The sequence below is a fragment of the Rosa chinensis genome, chromosome 7 (assembly GCF_002994745.2).
Source record: "Rosa chinensis cultivar Old Blush chromosome 7, RchiOBHm-V2, whole genome shotgun sequence".
Lineage (NCBI taxonomy): Eukaryota > Viridiplantae > Streptophyta > Magnoliopsida > Rosales > Rosaceae > Rosa > Rosa chinensis.
This window is the reverse complement of record NC_037094.1, coordinates 1,048,213-1,061,369: the sequence shown is the minus strand read 5'-3', so window position 1 is coordinate 1,061,369 and position 13,157 is coordinate 1,048,213. Positions and strand designations below refer to the sequence as shown.

Below are 13,157 nucleotides of genomic sequence, written 5' to 3'. Positions count from 1 at the left end.
AAAGAATCACAACCTTCAATAAGTTGATAAGCCTACTGCAAGTGGCTGAGAGACAAAATAAGATTATCTTGAATAACAATGCCAGGCCCACTGGGACAAAGAAAATTCTCGAGGCTAATTATGGAAAAATGAAAGGTGGAAATAACTCCAATGCAATGGGGTTTAGACGTGCTGATCCCTACCCACGTGGCAACAATGCACCACGTGGAAAGGGACATGGGGATCATGGAAACAAGATGCCAAAGGAAAGAGTTGACAATGAACCATGCTATAGGTGTGGATTCATTGGGCATTGGTACAAGAACTGCCAAGCAAACAACAGAGTAGCAGCCAATTACAAGAGGTATAGAGAGTCTAAAGAACAAGTGGCTCACTATATGGAAGAAGGAGGTCATGACCTAGACGTCAACCTTACAGTTGCAGACTCCAATGGCAAAGAGGAACTTGCTAAGTCAATGGATGCTCTCAATCTTGACTGATCTGCTTTATTCATTTTATTTTCCAAAGACAGTTGTGAAGGCATAATGCCTCATTTTTAATTAGACTATTGTTTGGTCTTAAAGTTTATTTTCAATCATGGATTGATGAATAAGATTTCTGAACAAGACCTTGATTTGATTATCATTGGCTTATTAATAAATTTTGAATTTTATTCTAAAGCACTGAATTTATTCAAATTTACTTACTACACATATTTACATGGTTCGACATAGCACTATAAAGATGTAAAGCAATACATCTAGAGAAAAATTATTAGAATGAAAAGAATACCATTCTACGCAAATAGAAATACTCTAAAGAATATGAGTTATATTTTCTAAATACCTCCCATTTATTTGTAGGAATGAATGGAGGAGAACTTGAGTGCTTAGATGATAGTGGGACTACCCACACAATATTAAGAAATAGGCAATTATTCATTGAACTAATAGCCTATAATTCCTCTGTGACTACGATGATTGGATTATCAAAACTAATAAAATGGCGAGGAACTGCCAAATTTTTGCTGCCTAATGGCACAACATTTCAAGTCACAGACGCTCTATATGCACCAAGAGCTAATCGAACCTTGTTAATGTTTCAAAGCTATTTGTGCCAACGATTATCCAGTAAAAACACACCGTGAGAATGGAACTGAATACCTTGATATTACATCTCATGACTGTGGAAGGAAACGCATCTTAGAGAAACTTATGAGTCAATTTAGTGGACTGTACCTCACTACGATTCGGATCATTGAATCTTATACTGTCACCAACAATGAAATGTGGGACACTGACTCATACAGGCTTTTGCATGACCCCCTATGGCACCGAGGTCGTGACATGATGATCCATATTTTTCAAGAACTCATACGGACATCCCTTCTTTCGAGTGAAAAAAAAAAAAGGGAGAAAAATCTGCCACACTGTAAGGTGTCGGTTCTAGTATTGCTCAAATGCAGTCATTGCCTTCTGAAGTACCAGAAGCACTACCTCCCTCCCATTATGCCTCGTTGACTATTTCAAAGGTACATCACTCATTTTGCAAAGCCTGCTCTTTAGCAAAAATAGGATCGAGACCTTCCTATGCTAAAGATACAAAACAAAACATTCCATTCTTACAAAGGATACAAAGAGATGTCTGTGGACCTATACATCCAGAATGCGGACCATTCAAGTACTTTATGGTTCTGGTGGATGCTTCTACAATCTGGTCACATGTCGTTTTATTGTCCACAAGAAATGCTGCAATACTCCTAGCAGAGATTATACGTTTGAGGGCTCACCACCCTGATCACCCTATCAAGTCTATAAGGCTTGATAATGCTGGAGAGTTTACATCAAAAGCATTTGATGATTATTGCATATCTATTTGGATCGATGTAGAGCATCCTGTACCCCATGTGCATACACAAAATGGTCTCGCAGAAGCCACTATCAAAAGGCTACAGATGGTGGCTAGGGCATTGGTTATGCGCACCAACCGGCCTATATCTGCATGGGGTTATGCAATATTGCACGCAGCTTTACTTATTCGTTTAAGACCCACAGCTAGCCAACCATTTTCTGCGTACCAGTTGGTAACTGGATATGAGCCTGACACTTCACACTTACGCATATTTGGTTGAGTAGTATATGTGCCTATTGCGCCCCCACAGCGCACCAAAATGGGTCCTCAGAGACGATTAAGTATTTATGTTGGATACAAATCCCCAACAATTATCCACTATTTAGAACCCTTGACAGGCGATCTCTCTACCGCTAGATTTGCGGATTGTCACTTTGATGAGACAGTCTTCCCGTCGTTAGGGGGAGATAAGAAAAAGGATTTTCCAAGGGAACGACAGGAATTGTCGTGGTTTGTCCCCACTCTGTCTCATCTTGATCCCCGCACTTCATAAAGTGAAAGTGAAGTGAAAAGAATAATCGATCTTTAGAACGTAGCAGATTCGATGCCTGATGCGTTTACTGATATCGTAAAAGTGACGAGATCACATATACCAGCTGCAAATGTGCCTGCAAGGTTAGAAGTCCCCAACAAAGGGCACGGTGCCGCAGATAGAGGCACTGCAACTGCACTTAGTGGAGGTATGGTTGAGGCCGTGGCTCCCCAAGGAAGAGGGGGAGGTCACTTGGTTCGATTGACACTCACCCAAGGAAGAAGAGGGTGAGTAAGGCACAAACCAATCATCAATGTATAGAATCCCTCTTATGAGATTGTCTCTGATTATAGTTATGTCCATGAATCAATACTGGAGGACGCTCCGATGTTTGAAATGATTCCAGAGAACAAAGAAATCTCAAAGGATTACGATAGTACGTATGAGTTGATAGAAAGATCTTCCATACACATTGATGATATATACTGTTGCTCAAGGAATCATAGAGCACGATGATATCGAACCACGCTCTGTTGAAAAATGTCAACAAAGAGCAGATTGGCCTAAATGGAAAGAATCAATCCAGGTAGAATTAGATTCTCTGACAAAGAGACAGGTATTTGGGTAGGTAGTGCTAACCCCACCAAGTGTAAAGCCTGTAGGACATAAATGAGTCTTTGTCAAAAAGCGTAATGAGAAGAATGAAGTCCTGAGGCACAAGGCTCGCCTTGTGGCACAAGGTTTCTCACAACGCCCTGGAATTGACTACGAGGAGACATACTCTCCCGTAATGGACGTTATAACGTTCCGCTACTTAGTTATCTTAGTAATTTCCGAAGGACTGGAAATGCAGCTCATGGATGTGGTTACTGCATATCTCTATGGGGATCTAGATTCAGAGATATATATGAAAAGTGCCTAATGGCCTTACATTACCCAAGTCAAGTAACTCTAAACCACAGAGTGCGTTTGCAATTAAGTTGAAACGCTCACTTTACGGATTGAAACAATCCAGACGGATGTGGTATACCCGTCTAAGTGACTACTTGATTGGGAAGGGATATAAGAACGATGAATTATGCCCCTGCGTATTCATAAAGAAAACAAGTTCCGGATTTGCAAATTATAGTAGTATATGTCATAACTGGTACTCTTGATGAAATAAGAGAAACCGCAAGCTACTTGAAATCCGAATTTGAGATGAAGGATCTTGGGAAAACTCGATTCTATCTAGGTCTTGAACTAGAACACTGAGTTTGTGGAATATTAATCCACCAGTCTGCATATGTCCAAAAGTCAGGCGATATAACATGGACAAAGCACATCCTGCGAGCACTCCCATGATCGGTCGAAGTTTGGATGCAAGGAAGGATCCATTTCGTCCAAAGGAAGATGACGAACAAGTGTTGGGAGCTGAAATTCCCTATCTAAGTGCAATAGGCGCATTATTGTACTTAGTCCAATTTACTCGACCAGACATTGCATTCTCAGTGAACTTGTTAGCTAGATTTAGCTCAGCGCCAACGCAGCGTCACTGGAATGGTATCAAGAACATCTTCGATACCTAAAAGGAACTATTGACTTGAGACTGTTCTTTCCCTACAGAGAGACAAGAGGGACCGCAGATGGAACTGCAATCCCTAAAGGAAATGTTGATGGCGAAAACTCCACTCACTACACTAAAACGCCAAATGACGTTTTGGTCGGTTTTGCTGATGCTGGATACGTATCTGACCCACATATCGTTCCCAAACTGGTTATGTATTTACCAATGGGAACACGGCGATATCTTGGAGATCAACCAAGCAAACTTTTGTGGCTACCTCCTCGAACCACTCAGAGATCATTGTTCTACATGAGGCGTTTCTTGAGTGTGTATGGTTAAGAACTATCATTGCACATATTCGAGGGACTAGTGGTTTGAGTTCTACCACTGAAGAGCCTACTTGCATTTACGAACACAATGCAGCTTGCATCGAACAGATAAAGCTAGGTTATATTAAGGGTGATAACACAAAACACATATCGCCAAAGTTGTCCTACAATCAGCAACAACAGACTCTCCTCAAGATTCAAATGAATCAAGTAAGGTCTGAGGAGAATGTGACAGATTTGTTCACCAAATCATTGCCTAAGGACACATTTGAGAAACATGTGAAAAGCATAGAAATGCGAAGACTTTCCAAGCTCCCTAGATTAATGTAAGTATCAGGGGGAGGTGTAGACGTCAGGGGGAGTCTAACACACACATGTCATACTCAAATGTAAAAGGTGCGTTGTGCTCTTTTCCTTCGACCAAGGTGTATTTTTGTCCCACAGAGTTTTTATTGTTACTTGACAAGGTTTTTAGTGAGGCAACAACTCATGCACCATTTCGTCTTTGACTTGGCACAAGGGGGAGTGTTAAAGGAAAAACATATTGTGTGCCTTCGTCAAAGTGATTGACGGAGAGGGAATCAAGCAATTACCGATTAACATCAATCAGCATGGATTACGAACCAATCAGTAGTTAATGTCATCATTGTAATTGTTCTTTCCATTGTAATTCTCTCCCTATATAAAGGGGTTATGAAATGAAATGAGTAGACCATTCCAATCCATTTTTACTTTTACACCTCTTTCAATTTTTGATTTTTTTCTACTCGATCTAGTGTATAAATTTGAATTTTGAGTTGGTATAATTTCTGGTGGACTGGGCTCTCATGTGTTAAAATTGGGCCGTCAAGCCCTGGGCTTTAGCTAAAGCGGTGCCAGGTTTCGTAACCAAAAACAAAATAAAAGGATACCATACCAGAGCGAAAAAACGAAGAGGAAAACCGGAAAAGAAAATGGAGGAGTGGAGACCGATAATCTTTACGAAGCCGGAGGCCAATGACGCGTTAAGGATAGTCCAATCCAAAGGGGTGACGATCGCTCTAGATGGGTTATCTCGCGCAAAAGCCGTCGAGGCTATCGATTCCTTCCTCAAACAATACAAGGAATGCTTTTGGACAATAGTGATCGGCGAGATTAGCGTTGCGATCAGAGAAGAGCTCCTAAAAGGTAGGAGTGTGATCGACGTAAAGTTGGTTAGAGAAGTTGTCGAGTATCTTTCAAACCGCCGCGGCGTGGAGAAGAAGAAGGAGGAGGAGGAGGAGAGCTCGGAGGGCTCGGGGGAGGAGTCTGAAGATGAAGAAGATTCGGATCTGGATTTGAAAAAGGAAGAGGAGGAGGAGGATGAGGAGGAGGAGGAGGAGATAGATGATTTAAAAGATGATCCTACAACGAGACAATATTGCATCGAGGATCTGTTGTTACTGTCCAGGAAGAAGGGATTGAGTGTGAAAGAAGGCGATGAGGATGAGATCCTGGAGATGATGATTCCCCACCTCCGCGGATGCCTTATGTATTCCCGGGGCATCAAGATTTTCCTGAAAAGGGTGAGAGAGCATATGGATAGGTGTAGCACCCTCAACGATTTGGAGACTGTGAAGGCCGCCCTCGAGAATCCCATTTTTCGTGAAGAATATGAGGACTGGAAAAAGGACAAGAGGGTGTGTACTGAATCCTCTTGCTTGCTTGTCTTGTAACTTTTCTCTTTTATTTTATGTTATGTTGACTTCTCCCTCCTCCTTGTAAACTTCAGTACGTACGTTTATTTCTCTATTATGTTGATCTCTCCCCTTGACACACAACTGCTTTAGCCTTGTAACTTTTCTCTTTTATTTTAGTTCTCCATTCTTATGTTGACCTCTTTGACATAGGAGGGGGATATGGCTGATGCTGAGGACCAAGTTAATCAACTGGTAATGCACAAATCCTTTCCTCTATTCTTTTTATTTTCGCTATGCTCTTGTTTGATCGCTGCAATCTCCGGGGTGTACGTATTTGCTCTTGCATCATGTTGAATGATTGAATTTTTGTCTCTGATTATGCAATGCGGTTTCGACGGTCCTTTAGTGGTGTGCTCTTTGTCTCGCTTATGGTTTATAAAAGACCGTTTGCTTTATTTGGCGGGTGGTTCACAAATATTGTTGGTATTCATGTATTTGACGGGATGTTAGAATATACGAGTTTTGCAAATGAGATTTTTCAGAACTTTGGCAGCCTAGCTATAATATTTTTGAGGTGATTTGTTGCTAATTGTTGTTGTGTTATGCTTCTGCAGTTCTGCCTTTAAGCTTTATTTTCTTCTTTTCGTTTTGCCTGATCCAGTTAAAGAAGAATATGGTACCAACTGAAGAAGGGATTGCTGCCCCTGTGAACCAGATAGAAGAAGAAGAAAAAAGGTGAGTTGTTACTTTTCTCCTTCAAGCCATAGATTCCTATATCACCTGTTTTGGTTTCCTCTTGTAATTTAAATAAAATCTGGAGTATTTTTTCTTCTGCTTTATATGATTTCTGATTTTATTTTACAACTCAGAGTATGTAGAGATATAACAGAAATTGAAGAAATGGAGACTTTGACCCCCTTGAACCTGCCAGAACAAGCAAAAGAAAGTACGGGCAATGCTTATTCCTGCATCAAAGAAAGTTTGGAAAGGGCTGGAGCTAATAAGAGAAAGCGTGCTCAGATCTAACCTGGGTATTAGTTTGTTCAGTATGTAGAGGATTTGGAGTTTGGTATGTAATAGTTTGGAGTAGACTGACCAACGAGATATTAACGAATGAGAATTATGCGCTTTTTTTATGTTGTTTTCCGTGTACATGAGAATTTTCAATTTTGCGTTACCTTAACACCCGAACCTCCCTCGTAGTTGCCTGAACCTCCTTGCAGTTGTAGATTCTTATTTGTTTCCAAGATTGGGCTAAGGTTCACTGTAACCTGCAGCGTTGGTGTTTTTGCTTTTGGAGTTGGCACTGCATCTAGGTGTATATGCAAAGGACGCATTGACACATTCCAGTTATGGCATCAGTCTTTGAGCATTTATATTTTGGCATGCTTTTTAGCGAGCCATGCATTATGACATTATAATGCATTACTTAAAATTCGAACTACCAAAAAGAAATTAAGAAGTTGGAGAAAATGCTATCATAATGGCTTTGCTCAACCATGATCAAATGCTTTAAAGCTCAGCTCAAAGCTTAGAATTGCTACAACAGAGAATATTTAGAGAAACAAAATTGACTAGTTACATATGTTGTGACAATAATAAATGATAATAATCTAATGGTCAAAAAACTTTTCAGATCAAACAATAATTCAGACCCCCTCCCAAAAGCATCCCTTCTCATCAGAACTGCTGTGCAAACTGTCAACTGTATAAATTGTCTTTCCAGGCGGAGTGAACTTTGCCGATTTCCAGAAACTTTTTCTTGTGCTTTCCAAAAATTGCGCATGGACTTGATCACTTATTGAAGAAATAACTTCCCCAATCTATCAGCAGCAGCGGCTGCTCTTTTATTCGTTGGTTCAAGAACATGTGCATATTTAAAGTCTGCAGGATAATACAACTGATGAGAAATATTTTACCCCAAGCCAGAATATATCTATGTATCCGGCTCATATTATTTCCATTACAATTCTACAGGCTTTTTTTTCCTTGTTAGATATGGAACAGCATTAGAAGTGTTAAATAATTAATAAAGAAGCTAAACTGACCTTCAATTGCCTCCTTATAGTACCCAAGCACCTCCCTTGCAGTGCCTCTTCGAAAATAAGCCTTCACATTCTGAACAACCATAAAGTAAACTCAGCAAAAGAAAAGACAAGAAAAATATTTGCATGCAAATGATGGAGTTGATAAATAAGTCAGTTATATAACAATTATTAGTTAATGAATTATATCGTGTTTTTTTGGAGAAAAGAAGTTACCTTTTTGTCGAGGTTGATAGCCTGACTACAATCTGCCTCAGCTTGAACGAAACTGGTCGGGAGAAAAGAAATAAGTCATAAGCCTATACCAAGTATAAATTAGGTAGCTAAACACCCAAACATGATGCAGTACCTTCCAATTTCCAGATATGCTGCGGCCCTGTTACTGTAATATGTTGCATTATTGCCACTAAGTTTTATGGCTTCCGAATAAAACCCAATAGCTTTCTGATACTCTTTGTCTTTGTATGCTTTGTTTCCCTAAATATGTTGTAAAGAAGACAACAGAGGTTATTTAGGATATGAAAATGCAAAACTGACATCATAAAAATATTGCTGGTTAATTACTTCAAATGAATAGCAAAGTCAATAGTCTACAAATTAACATTTTTATCAACATACGGATGGTAAAATGCTTGTAAAATTCAAGTTTGTCAAGTAATGGCAAATTTGATTATAATATCCTGATGCCATTTATTTACAAGGAGATGAGAGACAGCAACACAGTAAAACGCACAAAGCACGATAAAGGTAGATTACCTTTTCCTTGGAAACTTCAGCAGATTGCTCTCTGGTGAGTGCATTTTGTGATAATTTGGTGTTTGTAACAAGATCAGCCTGCTCCTGTAAAGATGTGTACATTGTCTGCAATGTATCTAGTAAAAAGCGATCACCCCCATGCCTGGCTATAAAAGAAACTGAAACAGGATTCTTGTTATGAAGTCCAAGTGGTATTGTGACCTGGAGATCAAAATAACAAAGGTCATTAAAAGAAACAGAAACTACACTACTATGAACAGAGAGAGAGGGAGGGAGGGAGAGGGAGGGGGAGAGGGAGGGAGGAAGATTTTCACCTGACAGCAACCTGATAGGCTTGCAATACTTAACAAACCAAAAGCACGACTACGGAATTCATCAGAGAGGAGAGTCTTCCCACCAAGTTTTGAAGGAGGATCTGCCACGGTCGGGATCACCAGAATCCCATCATCCTACAAAAGAAAATTAAACATGAAATGAGCCCACTCAAAGAAAATATAGATAAACAGATGAAAAAGCAGTAATCTAGCTTAAATAGTACAATTAGGGTGCCATTCATGTATCTATATGACTACACAACATTCATAAGGAAAACATCGACTAGTTAATAACAGATAATAATACCTTCAATAGAGAGTTGACAGCTGCATGCAATTCATTTTTAATGGACTTGCAGATCTCAACCTCCATATCTGATGACTCCGGTGGCCCACATATCTGAGCTGAAGTAGCAGGATCCAAAGTAGGCTTCACCAAATTAATCCATTCGTCATGATTTTGTTTGAACTCATGTCTGTTCAAAGGAAGCACAAAACAAGAAGACAATCGAATGACAGAAAATGAGAAACTGCCTCCTTATGAAAAATCTATAAAAATGTACAATACAACCGATCAAATAAAACCAGAGCAAAAGTGAATATGTATTATCTTAGATTGTACAATTCAAATAACCATAGGTTTCTATATCTACAACGAAGAGGGATTGGAGTCATGTAAGTGGAAATTTTACATCTAAATGATATGTCACTAATTCAATGCAAATGCTTAATGAGCCAATACTATTTTCAGACATCTTCAAGTACATTTTCCTCTAAAGAAATACTATTTTATCAAATTATACACACTCCCTCACTTCAAGAGTTTCAGCTTCCTCCTTCCAGATCAAACAAAAGATTTACTAATGGCCAAGTAACCTCACCTTTGAAGAAACTGCGCAACATTGGCAAGCAGTTTTATTGATGAAACCTTTACAACACCATTTGTCTTCTCACCATGAAACTTTCTCAAGCTTGGAACTTTCAAATTGAAATAGTCTTCAAGATTTTCATGCTTCAATACTTGTCCTGAACCAGCATATTGAGAAATCATCAGAACCTTTTCGAAAACAGCACTAGAAGAACATTTGCAGTTCACCATTTCCTTTTACAACAAAACACTTTGAACAAGTATAGACATTCACAGACCCAATGATAAAACCAATAGTGCTAGCAGTGACTAGTGTAAAGCTTGGCAAAATACAAAATGATAACAATAATACACCTGACCACCCTGGACAAGTAAAATAGAACAGGTCTCTAAATGAAGGGGAAAACTTACTTCCAAAAAGCTTCTCAGTGGATTTGACAACTACTTGAGCAATCCTGTCAGTAGGAACCTTTACTTGTTGTAGGCAATCATCAGCCATCACAATTTGTCTTGGACTGCGTGAATATGCATGGGGAAGTTGCAGCAACACGTGACCAACCCTACCTAGAACCTTAGGATCCTTGGCAAACCATCCTGCAGAAGTGCTCTAAGAAGTCAATACAATGAGAACATTAAGGGACGCCAGATACCTTGTGCTTACTTTTCTATACCTCAACATACTATTTAATAAATAATTGTCCAAAAACAGCAATTTAATGCCACATTAAAAAGACGTTGATTATTTACCAAATTATAGGCAGTGGTCGAACAATCCAGAACTATCTGCCATAAAGTCTATATTTTCTTCTATCAACACCTTAGATGAAAAAAAAATTGATCTGTCTATAACTGAACCATGCACCATCATCAACACCCTAGAGAAGAACTAGGTGCATGGCCATTACTAGATGATATTTGCACAAGTATGGGAACAAAATCCACAAATTCAAAATTCAAGCTAATTTTATCTCCTTGATAACAATAGAGTCGGCGAACATAACATTACAGGTATTGTTTGATTTTTCTTGCACGTACATAGTTGCACATTATCATATATTCCTGAAGATGTATACGAAAACTCATACATACCCACGGTATCAAGACTTGTAGAGACAGGTATAATTCCAGTGTGAGAAAGTGCCCCATGTGAAGGTCGGAATCCCATAATGCCACAAAATGCCGCAGGTACTCTAACACCACCAACAGTATCAATACCTGCACAATGATATTAGCAAACTATCAAACAATTGTATTTACCTACACCAGTTCGATAGACGTTTGGAACCTATCTAAATGGTTCAAACACACCTTAACTAGTACTTAAAACAGGACGTAGATTAATGAAGGGATTGTGCATCACTGTAAAGAAACTTATAGATGATTTTATCTCCATATTTGATTTATCTTTTAGGCAAAGATCTGCTTGGCCGTAGATACATAAGGGTAGATGGTAAATATCATACATTTTAAAAACAACATTATCAGCTGCACGATTGAAGAAAAGAGAATTTCAAGGCATGTTAATGCTACGAGCATCTGCAGTTCCAAGATAAGAGAACTTTAAATATCTGAAAAAGAAAACCAAATCCGACAAAGAACAAACTTAATTGCCTTTGAAACCCCCACAAGCCCTTCGTACATCTTCAATGTTTGTATGTGTTCAATGAAAAATAACAAATCAAGGGGAAATGTTAAAGTGGATGTACAGCATTTTAAGAAAAACAAGGAAAAGATGAAGCTCACCCAGGGAAAAGTCAGCAAGATTAGCCGCTACAGCCACCGCAGCTCCACTAGAGGATCCACCTGGTGTTTTTGATGGCGCTGTAGGGTTGGTGGGTGTAAAGTAATGCTCATTTTCTCCAGAAATGCTGAAAATAGACATGCCAAAAGGAATTTACATTAATTAATCTAAACTGAAAATAGATACATTGAAAGGTCAACAGAGATGTCTACTGTGCACTAATATTTGGCACCAGCACATTGTATCGGTGAATACAAGTGGGAGGCTTGAATAAACCTATTATTAACTCCGATAATGGTAGTAAGTCCCAAAACATACGAGCACCAGGAAAATTCACATATGCTCAATAATACTTACCTATATGCCAATTCATCCACAACAGTTTTTCCAATGCATGTGGCTCCTCCTTCAACAAGCATGGTAACCACAGGAGATGTCCGAGAAGCTGGATCATGTGTTTTTGCCCAATCAGGATGACCGAATCCAGTCACATATCCCTCTATATCAAACCTGTCAACCACATTACAAATTTCTTCACTTTCTGGATAACATAAAGTTCCCAAAATTTAAAACTTCAAAGAACAAACATGTATTCAACGGACCAAAAAAGCTGTTCATATATTTGTAGTCACATTCATCACCATAAACCCAAACACTGTACTCCAAAGTCCATAGACTCATGCTTTATACTGTACTAAACACTCTCGACAAAGCACAACACACAAAGTCCTACTTACAACACAGCTCAAATTCAGCCTCAGTTTCAATTAAACCAAAATCAAATGCGCCGAAAATGACAGATGAACAATGCACACCACACTAACCATAACTCCATCTCATAAATATAAAAAATAAAACAGCAATACTAAATTTCCAAAGTCCTCTCTCCCTTTATCTAAAGCCAAAGCACCGTTCACACCCTTCAATACCCTCAGTTAGGGTTTTAATCAGTAAACAAAACAAAAAAAAAAAACGAGTGGCAGATAGAGCGAGAGCGTACACGTCGGAAACGGCGAAGGTGAGGCCGGTGAGGGGGTGGGGAGCTTTGGGCGGAGCCGGCTGCGGAGGAGGGAGGAGCTGAAGCTTCTCAACGAAGGCGCCGAAGTCTTCTCGGATGACCTGCTTCAGCTTCCGAGTCATTATCAGGATTCCGGCCAAGCCCAAGCCCAGCAGAACCCATAGACTGGCGGCCTGAGAAGCCCCCATGAGTCTCGTCGGCGATAATTTTTCCGATGATATTTACCGAAACTAAGGGTTTGGGTTTTTGAAGTAGTGATGAGGATAACGAAGCGCAGCAGCGTAACCTAGGCAGAGACGGTTCGTGGTGTTATGAGTAGTGAGGGCCGTGGGAATGTGAAATATCAGGTAGGTCCTCCTAGTTTTTGTTTTTCCTTTTTAATTTTCGGACTTTGAGTTTGTGTAAATTTCTGTATGGCCCTTCGGGTTGACGTGTACGTGAAGACAATCGATCAGTTTGAACATACTAGACATTTCTTGAGAATGTGTATCCTCTCTCCGTTTTTGTTTTTTTTTTTCCC

General features: G+C 39.5%; 2 protein-coding genes across 4 annotated transcripts; one reads left to right on the top strand and one right to left on the bottom strand.

Annotated features, from left to right (window-relative positions):
* Positions 1-5,145: 5,145 nt before the first annotated feature.
* Positions 5,146-7,103, top strand: LOC112176110 (cilia- and flagella-associated protein 251). Of its 3 annotated transcripts, none has more exons than XR_005802607.1 (4): positions 5,146-5,895; positions 6,106-6,147; positions 6,510-6,630; positions 6,765-6,785. XR_005802607.1 is itself a non-coding variant. In XM_024313936.2 (4 exons), the coding sequence occupies exons 1-4, from the start codon at positions 5,191-5,193 to the stop codon at positions 6,919-6,921; spliced, it is 978 nt and encodes a 325-aa protein (XP_024169704.1). In that variant the 5' UTR covers positions 5,147-5,190; the 3' UTR covers positions 6,922-7,100. The 3 variants fall into 3 exon arrangements, 2 of the variants coding, with proteins under 2 accessions (XP_024169705.1, XP_024169704.1); XM_024313936.2 differs by having other exon boundaries at positions 5,147-5,895; positions 6,557-6,630; positions 6,765-7,100; XM_024313937.2 differs by lacking the exon at positions 6,106-6,147 and having other exon boundaries at positions 6,557-6,630; positions 6,765-7,103.
* Positions 7,104-7,358: 255 nt separating this feature from the next.
* On the bottom strand, positions 7,359-12,977 carry LOC112176106 (translocon at the outer membrane of chloroplasts 64). Its single transcript, XM_024313931.2, has 13 exons — positions 12,620-12,977; positions 11,977-12,129; positions 11,622-11,746; positions 10,968-11,093; positions 10,290-10,472; positions 9,892-10,036; positions 9,318-9,486; positions 9,011-9,145; positions 8,697-8,897; positions 8,290-8,417; positions 8,157-8,208; positions 7,944-8,013; positions 7,359-7,779 (listed from the first exon to the last, which is right to left on the bottom strand). Exons 1-13 carry the CDS (start codon positions 12,823-12,825, stop codon positions 7,694-7,696), a joined length of 1,779 nt encoding a protein of 592 aa, XP_024169699.1. The 5' UTR covers positions 12,826-12,977; the 3' UTR covers positions 7,359-7,693.
* Positions 12,978-13,157: the final 180 nt, after the last annotated feature.